Source organism: Microcaecilia unicolor, chromosome 4 (genome assembly GCF_901765095.1).
Source record: "Microcaecilia unicolor chromosome 4, aMicUni1.1, whole genome shotgun sequence".
In the NCBI taxonomy this organism is placed as follows: Eukaryota; Metazoa; Chordata; class Amphibia; order Gymnophiona; family Siphonopidae; genus Microcaecilia; species Microcaecilia unicolor.
Window position 1 is genome coordinate 235,036,043 of NC_044034.1, and position 17,450 is coordinate 235,053,492.

General features: G+C 44.1%; 1 protein-coding gene across 1 annotated transcript in view; it reads right to left on the reverse strand.

Annotated features, from left to right (window-relative positions):
* The window catches only part of ITGBL1 (integrin subunit beta like 1), a 477,502-nt gene that overhangs the window by 104,050 nt on the left and 356,002 nt on the right, over positions 1-17,450 (reverse strand). The window contains exon 8 of the mRNA XM_030201342.1: positions 12,786-12,902. Coding sequence (XP_030057202.1) covers positions 12,786-12,902 — 117 coding nt within the window. The remainder of the gene's footprint in view (positions 1-12,785; positions 12,903-17,450) is intronic.

Sequence of the window (17,450 nt, forward strand, 5' to 3'; positions counted from 1 at the left end):
TTAAATCTCCAAAACTCCCAATAAAGTGTGAGTTAAGATGCTGAATATTTTTTGATAACAATGTCAATTCAGAACTTAAGCATTTACAAACGCTACAGAATACCGCAGCACGATTACTCTGTACTGCCAGATGGCGGGATCGTGCCACCCCCCTCTCCTTCAAAAACTTCACTGGCTTCCTACTTGCTATAGGATTCAATTCAAAATCCTTACATTGGCATTTAAGGAGATACATTCTGGGTTACTAGAGTATTTGGCAGCCCTTGCCATTCCTTATGTTCCAGTATGCAACTTGCGATCTTTGAATAATTTTAGACTTGTTCTTCTCAATCCTCCTCAGGCTTATTGGGAAGTTATGTGGAAAAGTGCCTTTTATTTCATGGCCCCATTTTTATGTAAGTTTGCCCCTTGACATTAAATCCAAAAAATCTTTGAAGAAATTTAAAAGTATCTTAAAAACTCACTTGTGTTCCTATGCTTAATCCAGTAGGAGGGTAGCTTGGAGGCAGGACATTGCTTGGCAGTCGGGTACATTTTGTTGAGTATGTTCTTGATATGACTGTGATCTTTCCTATCAATCAATGGCATTCTTTTATTTTCATAAACATTCTGTACCATAGGATTTATACAAGTTGCAAGTGATCCAACACATGAGAAAACTAATGTGTTATATTTAATTTTTGTACCAGTTGGTTTAGATGGCAGAAAAGTAAAGTCCTCACTATCAATAGTTTCTATCCAATGATCTGATCACTACTTGCCTGGGGTAATTTTAGTTCCATAAGACCATACAGTGAGGAGGCAAGATGAAGTATGGCAATCCGTAAAGTTTAATAAAGAAGCATTTTTGAAACGTGTGCCCCACAGCTCCAAAATCCCCAAATGATAATATGGTAGATGACCTGATGGATGGTTGGAATAACACCATAGAGCAGATTGCGCATAAACCACTAGGAAGGACAGTAATGAAGCAGCAAAAATGCTCCAGTGTATAATTCAGAGATCAGAGAGAAAAGTATACTGCATAGGTTAGAGAGAAAATGGAGAAAGACAAAGGATAATACAGTACAGTCAGAGTACCAACAGCAGTTAAGGAAATAGCAAAAATGCTGGTTGAGTGTAGAAAGAGTATGTATATTTAAGAGAATCCAGTCTTTCTTGAATCACCTATGAAAAATGTTTGACACAGTGAAAACCCTGTTTAGCATTAGAACTACCAATACTTTTCTCTACCTAGAATAACCAACAGGTCATTTTGACCCTAATTGAAATGTGCTCATTATGTAAAAATAGGAGATGTAACTTCCAATTACGGAACAGAATTATAAGCAAATATTGCATTTTAAAATTTAAAAAAATCAATGTTTATTCATTGTAACTCATTGATAATTCATTTTTAAAATAATTATGGAAATTGGGAAAAATAAATTATGAATAATTGAACAAATGCAAGTAAAACTCAATGCTGTTTCTAAAAAAAAGAGTCATTTCTATAAATATCAGTTATTCTGGAATGTATGCCACACAGACACAATGCTTCTCAAGTTTTCAGGTACACTTTCCACACGTGGGTCTCTTGCAGGCTTCACAAATGTTTGTGATTTTATTTCCATTGCACATTACAATCTGGCACTTGCATCATTTACAGCCGCCCCTAGGCTTTTCTTGTCAACAAGTGCCTCTGGCCTTGGCTTTCTTGAGATGCGATACTGTTGAAGCTCCAGGGATTACTGAAGGATAAACTTATGTTGACTTATCTTTAAGTTGGTACAATTATTGCACAACTCTGTTGCATTGATTGAAGCCAGATCAAGGATGTTGTGGAAAACCTGGAGTAGCCATTTGCAACTTCCCTGTTTTGTGGAATACTTTCAAGCCATTTGATCCAAAGTGTCAACCTCCAATTTTGTCTTGTTGTAAGAGGCTACTGTCTCAGGTATCTTCTTTATGTCTGTTCCAATGTGGACATCTGGATGGAGAGTGCTCAACAGCAGAACATTATTGTTTACCTTTCCTTGGTAAACAGTGAGAATGCAATCTCTATGCATTATCCCATGGTGTCACAGAGATTCACTTGGAAGGTTTTTGCCAATGGTGGAACCTCTCGTCAAGACTGATTCACTGTTCCCACAATGCTTGTACATTTGGGGGTCAATATTCAAAGTGATTTATGTTATGTTACATCGTATCTTGTACTCCGCCACTACCTACTTAGTTCAGGGCAGATCACAACTATAGAGAGACCAGACCAAAATGTCTGTGATTTACATAACAAGTAGTTTAATCAGCTCCTGGCTGGTTAAATCGCTTGTTTGGGGATAACCAGTCATTTTCTGTGGCACGTAACCAATTAGTGCTGTGGAAAATGTCTGGTTAGCGCCAAACTCAAAACCAGCTATTTTGGAGGTACTCTGGGGGTAAAGCATAGGCGCCCAGTATAAGAGGCTTGGGGACACTAAGCCTCCCCAGCCTAACCACAGCCCCCCACCCCGCGAGCGGCAGACTTCCCCATCTGCCCTCAGCTGCCATTTCCTGCCTACGTTCCAGTCCGATCCCCCGCTCCCCCCGTCGTCAATTATCTCAAGTCTGCCTGCCCCTCAGCTGCCCTCGTCCCCTTCCTGCCCTCACCCTACCTTAAAATATTGTAATTTTTCTCGAGCGGGCGGCGCCGGCATTGCAAGGAGCAGCAGGCTCCCCAGCCTTCCATCGCATGGCTCCGCCCTCTGCTGATGTATTTCCTGTTTCCGCGAGGGCAGAACCATGCAAGGGAAGGCTGGAGCCTGCTGCTCCTTGCTGTCCGTCCCAGTCTCAGTCTCCTTCAAAGTTGTCAGTACCCCTCCTGTACCTGCTGTTGTTCTCTTTCGCGCGGTGACGCACCTGCCCACAGAGGACTCAAGGGCTCTCCCGCTCCAGGCACTAGAGGCTCCAGCGACTGAAACAGCACACAGCAGGCGCTTTGTGTCACGTGACCGCAGCCAGAGTCCGAGCGCAGGAAACTTGATTATCCTCCAGCATGAGGGTCATTGACTTTCAGGCTGCCATACAAAGGACCACCTATCTTGTTTGGTACGTTTGTTTCTCTATCAATGTAATGCTTGTTTGTAAAGTTTATATGATACTTTGTAAATTAATGCTCGAACTGTACAGAATGTATATAATGATGTTTGGTTAAGTGCATAAGAATATAAGATGCGCCATTTGGATCAGAATATAGGTCTTTCAAGCGCAGCTTCCTGCACTAGAAAGCAGCTTGCAGATCCAAGAGACCAAATTTATTCCTTATAGTCAGGGCCGGTCTTAGCAAGTGCGGGGCCCTATGCAGACCAATTTGGTGGGGCCCCATCCTAGCCCCGCCCCACTGTAGCCCCGACCCCACCCTAGCTCCGCCCCATTGATACGATTATTCCATTTTTAGAGCATTTTATAATGAAATTTCAAATAACGACAAATGAAGCTAAACTTGTACAAAAAAACTGATTGAAATAATAAGCACAATGCTATCATGAAACCTCCCCTCCCCAGAAATTATTCAGTTCAAGTCCACTACAATTAGTAGTTCCAATTCTCATAACAAAGGAGAATAAAGGAAAAATATTAAGAAAAGATTCAGTACTTTCAAATTCCCCTATTACTCTGTAACCCATATATGCAATAAAATAAAATGAAATGAAAAGATATACAATAAATTAAGTGATGTGTAAAATATAATGTACAATATAAAAACATATAGACCACCAAGGTATTAAAATTGTTTTAAAATATATACCACAACTCTCTGACTCAAGAAGACTCCGACTCTGTCTGTCATCCATAATTGTCTGACAACACACAGAAAAAAAATAAGTAAAAATAAAATAGACACAATTAATACCTTATACACCAATATACCAACCATACGGAAAATGCAGACCGTCAACAATATGAAGCTAGCAAGGGATCATAATACCACAATTCTCATGTAGAGCCACAAATCACCCTTTTAGAGGTAGTGTGTCATGATTTAGGCTCTACACCCTTTCTGATGTTTGGTGCCAACTTAGTAAGGCCAACACACTATCTCTCCACTGCAAAACACTGTACACAAACTTGTGCAAAAACACACTCATAACCTTAACAAACCATAAACAGCACTAATTCCAAGGACAGGACGAGCTACAACCTTATGTGTGGCGTGGAAAGGCAACTGTAATTACACCGGGCTCTAAAACACCAGTGCACAACCTAGTGAAAAAAAAAACAAACAAAAAGGGCTGCAAACTATATGCTAGCAGAATACTGTACCTTCCTTGATCACACCTGAAAAACACATGAAGGCAAAATACTGAACTGGAAAGTTACCTCAAGAAGTCAGACTCAGCATGCAGCAATACTACAAAAATTGAAACTTACTTGAAAAATATCACAGATGCACATTTCCAAAAACTATTCAAATTACAGCCCACCAGATAGAACAAATGTGGGGACTAAACTTCCATCCAATATCCTATTAGTGTCCCAAACATATATATTCACTGCAGGGTTTACAAATTTTTATAGTCATCCACGATTTACTCCAAATTATTTTCGGGGTTCATCAGATCTAACTGCCTCTCACATCCATCGGAACAGTTATGTTCTTTGCGTCACAAGCGCAATGGTGTGGTGCAAATCCTCATTGAATCCCCTTCTTATCATTCATATCACACTGTTTAATTTCCAAGTCGTATAATTTATGTAATCCAGCAAAACTGTTTTTAATAATAAAATATGCCCAACATATCTCAGTGCATAAAATTATCTTTAAATGACGGCAGCTTGTAAACGCTAGGGAACCCCCACCATTTCCAAAAACTGACATATTCCAATTAATAAATCCTGAATAAAATAGTTTTTTTCTACCTTTGTTGTCTGGTAACTTCGTTTTTCTGATCATGCTGGCTCGGTATCTGATTGTGCTGCTATCTGTCCTCTTAACTCAGTTTCCAGGGCTTCCTTTCCATTTATTTCTTTACTTTCCGCCTTTCTTCTTCATTTCTTGCCCTACATCCGTAAGTAAAAGCTGGGTCCTCTGCAGACTTGACTGTCCAGTGGATCCAGCTTCTGCCTATTTTCTATATCCATGTGCACTTTTTCTCCTCTCTTCCTTTTCCCTCACCTCATCGCCTTCCTCACTCTTCCCTCGCCTCCATCTATGTCCAGCATTTCTTCTCTCTCCTCCATGCACCCATGTCCAGCAACCCTCCTATCCCCCCTGCCATCCATCTATGTCCAGCAACCCCCCGTCCCCTCTGCCATCCACCTATGTCCAGAAACCCCCCTCCCCTGCCATCCACCCATGTCCAGCGACCCTCCTGTCCTCCCTGCCCGCCCCTGCCATCCACCTATGTCCAGAAATCCCCCTCCCCTGCCCTCCACCCATGTCCAGGGACCCTGCTGTCCCCCCTGCCATCCATCTATGTAAAGCAACCCCCTCGTCCCCTCTGCCATCCACCTATGTCCAGAAACCCCCCTCCCCTGCCATCCACCCATGTCCAGCGACCCTCCTGTCCCCCCTGCCCTCCCCTGCCAACTGCCATCCACCTATGTCCAAACCCCCCTCCCCTGCCATCCACCCATGTCCAGTGACCCTCCTGTCCTCCCTGCCCGCCCCTGCCATCCACCTATGTCCAGAAACCCCCCTCCCCTCCATGCACCCATGTCCAGCGACCCTCCTGTCCCCCCTGCCATCCACATATGTCCAGAAACCCCCCTCCCCTGCCATCCACCCATGTCCAGCGACCCTCCTGTCCCCCCTGCCCTCCCCTGCCAACTGCTATCCACCTATGTCCAAACCCCCCCTCCCCGGCCATCCACCCATGTCCAGTGACCCTCCTGTCCTCCCTGCCCGCCCCTGCCATCCACCTATGTCCAAAAACCCCCCTCCCCTCCATCCAACCATGTCCAGTGACCCTCCTGTCTCCCCTGCCATCCACCTATGTCCAGAAACCCCCCTCCCCTGCCATCCACCCATGTCCAGCGACCCTCCTGTCCCCCCTGCCAACTGCCATCCACCTATGTCCAACCCCCCCTCCCCTGCCATCTACCCATGTCCAGTAACCCCCCACCGTCCCCCATGCCCTCCACCCTTGTCCAGCACGAGACTCGTTTCCCTGCTCCCCCTCCAGGCACCTGAGCCCCCCTCCCGTCCGAGCCCCCCCCCCCCTCCCCGCCAAATGACCTTCTTCTGCCACCCGACCCGGCCGGCACCTCACCTGACCCAACATTTAAAAAAAAATCTTCAAGCGGCGATGCCTGCGTCTGACTAGAAGAAGAAAAACTGCTTCGCGGTTTTTCCATTGGCCGGCCTTCCCTCATGTCCCACCCTTGCGGAAGTTACATCAGAGGGCGGGACATGAGGGAAGGCCGGCCAATGGACGAACCGCAAAGCGGTTTTTCTTCTTCTAGTCAGACGCAGGCATCGCCGCTTGAAGATTTTTTTTAAAATGTTGGGTCAGGTGAGGTGCCGGCCGGGTCGGGTGGCAGAAGAGGGTCGTTTGGCGGGTCGGGGAGGGGGGGCTCGGACGGGAGGGGGGGCTCAGGTGCCTGGAGGGAGGGGAAGCAGGGGAACGTGGAGAGTCCTGTCGTTTGACATGGGTGGAGGGCGGGCGAGCAGCGGCAGTCCGGCGGTGAGGCAGAGCTGAGGCGCGCCGCGCGGGGCCCCCTTAGGCGTGGGGCCCCCTTAGGCGCGGGGCCCTATGCGGCCGCCTCGGTCGCCTCTGCCTAAGACCGGCCCTGCTTATAGTTCTCTCCCAAGAATAACTGGTGGTTGTTTCCAAATCTCTATGACTAATTATTGTTCGGGCCTTTTTCTCCAAGAGCTTGTCACAATCTCTTTCAAACCCAGTTATGATAATAAATAAAAATAAAACAAAGCACAGAAATGAAAATAAGATGATACCTTTTATATTGGACTAATTTAATTCATTTTTATTAGCTTTTGAAGTTAAGTAGTAGTAGTAGTAGTAGCAATACCCTTAATGCTAACTGGTGCTGGTGCCGCCCGCTCGAGAAAAATTACAATATTTTAGGGCGAGGGCAGGAAGGGAACGAGGGCTAGCCTATCGGGCAGCTGAGGGGCGGGCAGACTTGAGATGATTGACGACGAGGGGAGCGGGGGATCAGGCTGGAAGAAGGCAGGAAATGGCTGGCAGAAGGTTGACATGGGCTGCTGGATGGAGGGGAGGGGAGAGGAGGGTTGCTGGACATGGGTGGATGGAGGGGAGGGGAGAGGAGGGTTGCTGGACATGGATGGAGGGGAGGGAAGAGTGAGGAAGGAGATGAGGGAAAAGGAAGAGAGAAAAATTCCACATGGAGGAAGAAAATAGGCAGAAGCTGGATCCACTAGACAATCAAGTCTGTGGAGGACCCAGCTTTTACTTACGGATGTAGGGCAAGAAATGAAGAAGAAAGGCAGAAAGTAAAGAAATAAATGGAAAGGAAGCCCTGGAAACAGAGTTAAGAGGACAGATAGCAGAATCGGATACTGGGCCAGCATGATCAGAAAAACAAAGTCACCAGACAACAAAGGTAGAAAAGATCATTTTATTGTCATTATAGTGTTTGGTTTATGTTCACTTTGAGAATTAGGTGCTCAAAATTAAAAGTTTATATTTATTTACTTATTTATGGCATTTTATCCCACATTAAACATGAATTAGGGTGTTTTGTGGCTGTACACGTATCATGATATTATGATCCCTTGTTTCATATTGTTGACAGTCTGCATTTTCCGTATGGGTGGTATATTGGTGTATTAGGTTCTGCCCAGTGTAATATTTATGGTACAGTAAGGTTCTGAGTGTGTTTTTGCACAAAGTTGTGCATAGTGTTTTGCAGTTGAGCGATTGTTTTTAGTATATGCTTTGAGCAACCACTTTATTCTTTGACATATGATACATATCTAATATCAAAATTTAATAAAAGGTATTAATTGTGACTTCTTTTTATTTATTTTTTCTGTGTGTTATCAGACAATTATGGATTTAAGCTCCGCCCCCAACCCCACCCCCTTTAGCCTCCCCAAACAGTTGGGCCACCGACCGCCTATGGGGTAAAGTCAACGCTTGGCTGGTTAAGTGCTCATATTCAGCACTTAACTGGCCAAGGTCACTGCATAAATAGGACTGCATATAAGTCAGTTCTATCTTTATGCAGTTCCCCATAGTCAGTTAAGTGCTGAATATTGCACTTAACTGGCTATGCTTTAGCTGGCTCAGAAATTCAGTGATGAAGCCCGGACTTAGCCTGGCATTGAATTTCCAGGCTGAATATTAACCCCTTGGTCTTCTATTTCTCAGCTATTTTCACTGAAGAAAAAAATTATCTGTAGTAACATTTCTTCCCTTGTTTAAGAAAGGTTTGTAACAGCTTGAGGGGCCCTTTAACTAAGCTGCTTAAGCGTCTATCCGCACCCAAAGTGTGCCAAACTGGAGTTAACACCTGGCTACCGCGTCGCTCTTGCAATAATTTCAATTTTGGCGCACTTCCAAAAAATAATTTTTATTTTTGGACACGCGCCAAGTGGCATTTGATACACATAGGTCATTACCGCCCGATTACCATGTGAGACTTTACCGCTAGGTCAATGGCTGGTGGTAAGGTTGCCGACCCAAAATGGATGCATGCCAATTTAGATTTTCTCACACATCCATTTTCAGCAAAAATTTTAAAAACAGCCTTTTTTACAGGCGCGCTGAAAAATGGATCGGTGCACACTCAAAACTCACGCCTATACTACCACAAACCATTTTTCAGCACACCTTAGTAAAAGGACCCCGGAGGATGGTATGTTCTGGTCAGCAGGGAAGCAGTTCAAAAGGTACTTTATTTCAGAATCTGCTGCGAGTCAGAATTTGATTCCAAATTGATCAGGTTTGCTGCCATGTACTGGAATACTGGACACCTGGATTTAGAAGGGAAAAGCTGCTCATTGACCATTATATCTTCTTCTGGTAGGCTTTTAGCAAATAATGCAACTCTCAGTGAAACCATTCCAAATTTATAAGGAACAATCCACTAGATCAAAGGAACCTATTCACAGTAGTGAAGAATCTTAGTAGTGTGAATGATATAATTTCTCCTTAGAGCAATCTATGCCAGAGTGCTTGTATAGTTCAAATATTCTGGTGCTTTTGAAAGCAGCAGAAATTGATGATATTCCAGCAGATAGGCTATGGAAAGATTTTCCACTAATTTCCCCTTCTGTAGTTCAATCGTTAATTTATAAGTTTTCATGTTCATACTGTATTTTAGATTCTTCTCTTATGTATCTTATAACTCTAGCTCCTCCTGAGTTCATAATGTGGTTGACAACTTGGCTGAAAGAAGTCCTATTACATGGTATATTCTCTAAAATATTAGGAAATATTGGCGCTCATTTTTGATACAGATAGATGTCTCAAAAAGCTGAAAAGGACAGCCATCTGCCTAAATGTCCAAATAGCAATTCTGCAACACCTAAACAGGGAATGTCCAAGTGAGCTAGGCAGTTGGGGGGAAGAGGGGGTGGTGGTTGGGAGGTGAGGATAGGGGAGGGCAGACTTATACGGTCTGTACCAGAGCCGGTGATGGGAGGCGGGACTGGTGGTTGGGAGGCGGGAAATACTGCAGGGCAGACTTATATGGTCTGTGCCCTGAAAAGGACAGGTACAAATTCAAGGTAAGGTATACACATATGAGTTTGTCTTGGGCAGACTGGATGGACCATGCAGGTCTTTTTCTGCCGTCATCTACTATGTTACTATGTTACATCCCAAGTTGAATGTTGCCTAAATGGGCATTCTGGGGGTATGTTGAGTGCGGTGCTACACTCTGGACATCCTAATGTGATAACAGATAGTGGGGCAATGTTCCATGGCTGGAACTGAAGATGCCCATCCCTAGACTACTGCAGTGGGATTTATGCGGGCTGCAAAGCCTCACTATTGAAAAAGTTCCAGACCGTCCAGAACACTGCTGCGAGACTGATTTGGGGTAAACAACGATTCGCACATGCACAGCCTCTGCGCTACCACCTTCATTGGCTACCTGTACAGGAACGTATCTCTTTTAAAATCTGTGCTTTAACCCACAAAATTATCTATGGACTTGTCCCGGACTATATGCTCAACTTGATTGATCTTCCACTAAGAAATTCTGTGCCTGCTGCACAGTCCTATCTTCAACTGCACTTCCCCAACTGCAAGGGCGTCAAATATAAGATGATTTTTTCCTCTTCTTTCCGCTACTGTTGCCCAAAATTGTGGAACGCTTTGCCGAAGCACCTCAAAATGCAAATGGACCACACCCTCTTCAAGAAAATGCTGAAAACATACCTCTTTGTTAAAACATACTCTCCTAGTTACGCTGCTGTCTAATATTCCCCAATGCATTCCCCCTCTTGCCTAGTTTCCCGCTGTTAGTTATTGCTCCCCTTGTATATCCTTTGTTCACTTTATCTGCATCTTCACAATTTGTAATTTCTTTGCTAAATTCTTCTGTAAGCCACATTGTGCCTGCATGTGTGGGAAAATGTGGGATACAAATGAACTATAAATAAATAGACTGGATATAAAAGCGAATAAATCAAGCTGCAACCTGTCTTTTGTGACCCATCTTTGCTGTTACTGAGTTGGACAGTGGAGAGGTGGAGTTTGGTGCTGTGTTAAGGAGAGAGGAGAGGTGAATTGTGGTTTGTTTGCTGTCTCTGTGCCCTAGTGTGAAATGTTTGTACCTTACATTTCCTGTCCTGCCTGTCCTGTTTGAGCGTCCCTGAACTTGTTGCCTACACCTACCTGCCCCTAGCCATACACATCCCTTGATGTCTGTCATGCTCCCATACCCTTTGGGTAACCTTTGGGTAACCTTTCCCCACCAATCACTCACTGTCCCCAACCCAGCAGATCTACCATTGTAGCTCCTGACCTGCTTGTAATGTGTTCTTCATTGTCTCTCTATCCAGTGTCTCTATGTTTGTGCAGTCCCTGTTTGTCAGTGTACTGTGTGATGGTGCTGAGTGAGTGAGTGTTGTGTGCCTGTGCTGGGTCTGTGTCTCACTAAGTGGTGTTTAGTCCTGCAGTAGGTGATGGTGTACACAGTGGTGTCAATGAGTTGCACCTGTGGTGGTGGGACAGCTGCACAAGAAGCATGAATGTGCTGAATACTTATGTAATATATGCATTGCTGGATGTGGCTGAGAGTCGGGGGGAGGGGGAAGCGGAGGGCTAGGAGGAAGTACCCCTATCAATGAATATTCAGGCCAAGGATCTAGCTCATGGATCTTAGTAATCTGGAGTGCATTAACAGCTTCCATTTTGATAGGGTTGCCATAGGGTACCTTGGTCAGTAATTAGAATTCCATCTTCAAGCGAGGACATGTAGAAGCAATCCTGTGCCAGTCCACCTCAAGATCACAGCCTCCCTTGCCTTTCTTGCTATCAGAACATTTCAGTCTGTGTTGACCCAGCCTGCTTTCTCATACCGTCTATCCCAGTTCCTATATGCCTTCTTTACCCACTGCTTTGAATACATAGCCCTGCTGAGTACAGTTTGGTAGATGCAAGACACCATGACCCAATTCAATAACGGACTGCTTCCCCTCAGTCACAGGGATGATAGACTGCACCCATATGGCCCTCAGACCCCCAAGAGCAAAAGAGGCCACCTAGAGAAACAGGAAATCATTTCACTCAATGAACATGCAGTTTGTGTGTAATGCACAGAGGGAGACAGTAGATGTCTGTACACGTTATCCGGGGTCCTGCCATAACCTCTACATTCTATGCCTGCCAGGAATCTACCAGCAGTTTGACAGAGGAGAAATCACTGGCAGCTGACTCCTCGGTAAGCAGGACTATGATTCCCTCCCTTCTGCCAGCTCCCCACACCCCTCCAAACACGGTCTGTGTCAGGCATTGCTGGTCAATTAAAATGGAGACGTCCGTTACGCAAGACTACCCATATCACTCCCACATCACGGCTATGAAACACCCCCTCTGGAAACGTTTAGTTCTGGACATACTGGTGTTTTGAGACAGTTTTTTTCCTTTTGTTTCATTATACACTTTGTACGTTTTTCTCTGAGAAAATCGTATATGTGCCTTTTGTATCATATTTTGGGCATTTTTCTCTTTCGAAAATGAGCCCCAAAGTGACCTAAATAATAATGAGATACAAAACATGAAAATATATGCAATGTACCTCATTATTGTGCAAACTGAACAGCATAGCTTCCATTTAACCTCACAAGATACATTATTCATGGAAAGATAACACTAGCTTTGAGGTGGTGTTCTGTCCTCTCCAGAAGCATTGAGTTGCTAATTCATGGCCCGAAGTTCCATAGGAGCCTCTTAAATGAGTCACTACAAAGAAGTAAAATTAATAAACTCACCCCAAACCCAGAACCCCATAGTATCCAAACTCAACATTCTCATCTCCTGACATCCCATATAGTCCAAGCTCCTACCTCCTAACCCCTCAGCATCTACCAGGGTTTCCCTTGGTGCCTTATGGCTTTGGTAGGAGAGATCCCCCAGTCGTATCTACCCCTGACAGCTGTCATCTTCAAAATGGCACAAGTCGACATCTAGCAATAGTCTTGCCATACTACCATTAAGGGTCAGCCTACCAATTCATAATTTTAGTATTTGATATCTATATGATACCAAACACAAGATATTAATCATAAATATTTTGTTATCAAAAATAATTAAAATTCTGAAATGTTTGCAAAAATAAAATCATCAAAATACAAATTCATTCTTAAAATGATACTCATAAAATCATACCTCCACAGACTTTTCCATCCATGTCTTCGCATTGTCGATCATCACATTCACAGATTTTACCATGAACTCTTTCATCACCTGGAGGAAAACATGTGCACTGGCCACATTCACATTTACCTGAAATGTAAATCAGTTGAATGTGAAAGCCTATTCAGAAGATAGAGATTAATAAATAATATTCTAATCAAGATTATCAAATATAATAATCTAAATTATAGTCACAGCACAACAAAGAGTAATGAAAGGAAGCATTTACCAGTTTAGATAAAACACGCATTTCTGAAAAGGTGCAGAAAAACATCCATTTGCCTTTGTTACGTTTCTTAATAATTAATTAATTAATTAAGGCTTGTAAGCCTTATACCTGTGCTTAGAAAAGTAATGCAGACACTACTGAAGGAAAAAAGTGATCCTTCTGTAATTCCTAAGTAATGCCACACTGGGAAAAGACCAAGGGTCCATCAAGCCCAGCATCCTGTCCACGACAGTGGCCAATCCAGTCCAAGGGCACCTGGCAAGCTTCCCAAATGTACAAACATTCTATACATGTTATTCCTGGAATTGTGGATTTTTCCCAAGTCCATTTAGTAGTGGTTTATGGACTTGTCCTTTAGGAAACCGTCTAACCCCTTTTTAAACTCTGCTAAGCTAACCGCCTTCACCACATTCTCGGGGAACAAATTCCAGAGTTTAATTATGCGTTGGGTGAAGAAAACTTTTCTCCGATTTGTTGCAAGATCCAAAAGCAGCATAGTTTTACCGAAGGTAGATCATGCCAAACTAGTCTGATTGACTATTGAATTCCTCAGTTGTACATCTATATGAACCCATCTGCCCACTGTATCAGCCTGAAAGCTGAGTGGATGAGCTGAGCAGGATGGCCACCCCTTCCTTTTTCACCAGTGCTGCAGAAGAGTAACACTGCTTTATCCATCCCCCTTTAAGTTTGGCTGACTCTGCCATGTTTGAGTCTCTTGCAACAAATATATGTCTGTTTTCTGTTTCTTCAGGAAACATTACAGGTGGTGAAGCCCTCATTTTTTCAATTGTGTTTACTTTCTAGATTGAGACTAAAGTTATTTGTGAGTGACTTTAGAACTGTACTACAGAGTATGGTGTTGTCAAGGCTTGATTACTGCAATGCTTTATATTTTGGAATTGTTAATTCTAGAGTACATGCAGTAGTCTAGAACGCAGCGGCCAGGATGATATCAGGAGCTTCAAGATTTAATCCCACCTCAGATCTATGGGCTCACTTTGAAAATTGAATCCGGAAATCTTAAAGGCTCTAGGGGGGGGGGGGGGGCGGAGGTTTCAGTTTGGGGGATGGGATATTTAGTAGTTATGGTTGTACAATTGTTATGATTCTATTGGGCTCATTTTCAAAACAGAAGGGCGCCCATCTTTCGACACAAATCAGGACTTTTGGTGGGCTCAGCACACAAGGTAAGGGAGCTATGCACCTGGGAGCTTTTTCTGAAGTCCACTGCAGTGCCCCCTAGGGTGCCCGGTTGGTGTCCTGGCATGTCAGGGGGACCAGTGCACTACGAATGCTGGCTCCTCCCACGGCCAAAGGGCTTAAAAGTTTTCAAATCTGTATATCACTATCAAACTCTCAGCAAATAATACATACAAGAACTAATATGGTCTACTCCCCCCCACCCCCAACAACCCTCCCTCACATCCACTCCCAACTCACTGGCAGACAAGTTTGGAAAAAAGACACAAGGGACAATGTCAAACTCTAGGAATTGTTCATAGCCCATTCAAGATTCAGGGCATCTTTCACCAAGATTTTAATTACAAAGTATCAGCATATGATGATGATATTCTATGGTATCTTACTGATCTCAAACACAGTTCCCCAACTGTTGAAACTTAGAGAGACATTTGCAGGCTTATTTTCGAAAGAGAAGGGCGCCCATCTTTCGACACAAATTGGGAGATGGGCATCCTTCTCCCAGGGTCGCCCAAATCGGCATAATCGAAAGCTGATTTTGGGCATCCTCAACTGCTTTCCGTCACAGGGATGACCAAAGTTCACGGAGGCGTGTCGGAAGTATAACAAAGGCAGCACTGGGGTGTGCCTAACACATGGGCATCCTCGACCGATAATGGAAAAAAGAAGGGCATCCCTGACGAGAACTTGGGCGACTTTACTTGGTCCATTTTTTGTTACGACCAAGCCTCAAAAAGGTGCCTGAACTGGCCAGATGACCACCAGAGGGAATTGGGGATGACCTCCCCTTACTCCCCCAGTGGTCACCAACCCCCTCCCACCCTAAAAAAATGTTTTAAACATTTTTTGCCAGCCTCAAATGTCATACCCAGCTCCATGACAGCAATATGCAGGTCCCTGGAGCAGTTTTAGTGGGTGCAGTGCACTTCAGGCAGGCGGACCCAGGCCCATACCCCCCTACCTGTTACACTTGTGGTGGTAAATGTGAGCCCTTCAAAACCCACCAGAAACCCACTGTACCCACAACTAGGTGCCCCCCCTTCACCCCTTAGGGCTATGGTAGTGGTGTACAGTTGTGGGGAGTGGGTTTTGGGGGGGGGGGGGTTGGGGGGCTCAGCACACAAGGTAAGGGAGCTATGCACCTGGGAGCAATTTCTGAAGTCCACTGCAGTGCCCCCTAGGGTGCCCGGGTGGTGTCCTGGCATGTGAGGGGGACCAGTGCACTGTGAATGCTGGCTCCTCCCATGACCAAATGGCTTGCATTTGGTCATTTCTGAGATGGGCATCCTCGGTTTCCATTATCGTCGAAAATCGGGGACGACCATCTCTAAGGATGACCATCTCTAAAGTCGACCTAAATTTCGCAATTTGGGCGTCCCCGACCGTATTATCGAAACGAAAGATGGACGCCCATCTTGTTTCAATAATACAGGTTTTCCCGCTCCTTCGCCGAACGTCCTGCGAGGACGTCCTCAGGAAAACTTGGGCACCCCTTTTGAATATGCCCCTCTTGGTGACTTCTCTCTATATAAAATAAATTGGTCCAAGTCTGAGATTCTACCCCTGAATGTTCATTGTACAAAAATTCTTATGGATCAGTACTCCTTTAAACAGAAACCTAATGGTCTTATGTATCTGGAAATACTGCTTCTACAGGATATATACAGTCCATGATTATGACTAATGAAAATTGGGTCTTAACACTTATTAAGGAAATGTGTGAGAGGTGCTCCACACTATACCTGTCCTGGTGATACAGAGTAGAAGTAGTCAAAATGATGGTGGCTCCTGTTATAATGTATAACTTAGGAAGACTCCCCATCTTGTTTGCCTCTGGATTTTATAAAAAGATGGAGAGAATACTTACTCATTTCATTTGGAAGAGGAAGGCCCCCCAAATAGCATTGGCAAAATTGAAATTACTAAAAGATATGGGTGGAGTAAATGTTCCTCAATTTCTCAACTATCACCATGCTTATGTAATGAGAAAGGGAATGACTTGGCTAATGCCAGATCTTCAGACTTTGTTGCGAAGTGGTTGCATCTAGAATGAGATATGGTGCAGCCTTTGAAGTTACAGTTTCTGGTAGGCAGCTGTCTCCCTGTGAGACTTGGAGACAATCTTGTGCTCCAGTCCACCTTGTGGGTACTGAAGCATGTTGATGATAAACTTCTGGTTCCAACCAGAAACTCTCTGTGCTGGCCACTGTGGAACAACCCTTGTTTTGCAATGGATGGTGTTACTGCATTCTGGGCTGACTGGGGCATGCAGAGATTTAAAAAAATTTGATGACATTGTGCAAGCTAGAAAACTGATAACGTTTGTGGAATTACAGAGAATGTTTGTTCTACCATTCTCACAATGTTTTAAATGGCTACTACTGCACCTTGCAATTAACTACTGGAATGCACAGTTCACAGACTTGCTAGATCAATGAAGCCTGCCCATATTATGTTCCCTTCTGGCTCAACAAGGACATGAAGCTTTGAGATGGTACAAAACTTTGGGACTCTTGCAAGAGGGAAAGTCCCTGGAAAGTCTACTTGCTATCTTGTGCAGGAAAATTAATATGGAGATATTGCTATCTCTCTGGCAATGTTTTTGAAGTCAACGTATGCGGTCTATGGCCTCAGTGGCCATTTGACAATCTTATTGCATATAGAGTATTGTGGGCACCAGTAAAGCTATGTAATTAGACAACTCGGTATCCAACAGATATTGGAACTGTGCACTGGACAATGGAACTCTAGATCATCTACTGTATCACCGTCCTCTAGTGCACATCTTCTAAAATCAAGTCTGGGGTAAAATCCAAGAGGTATTAGGCCTTCAGATTCCATTACCACATGTAGGAATTTTGTTTGGTTGCCCTAGACATATGGGAACTCTAACAGAGACACAAGAACACTTGTTGGCAATCATGTCAGGGATAGGCTTTCAAATGATTTTGTGAGCATGGAAGCAGGGTACAAAGTTGAAGCGAATATGGCTGAGAGGGCTGGGAGAACTTAGTTGTAATTTAGACAAAGGCATACCGACTATGGTTATGCATTTAATCTATCAGCGACTTTTGATTTGGTACAGCATGTGCAAAACGCAGCTGCCAAGCTTACCTTAGGAGGTAGACAGGCTGATCATGCTACACCTTTTTTGATTAAATTCCACTGGCTGCTAATTCAAGGTAGAATTCATTTTGTTGTTATTA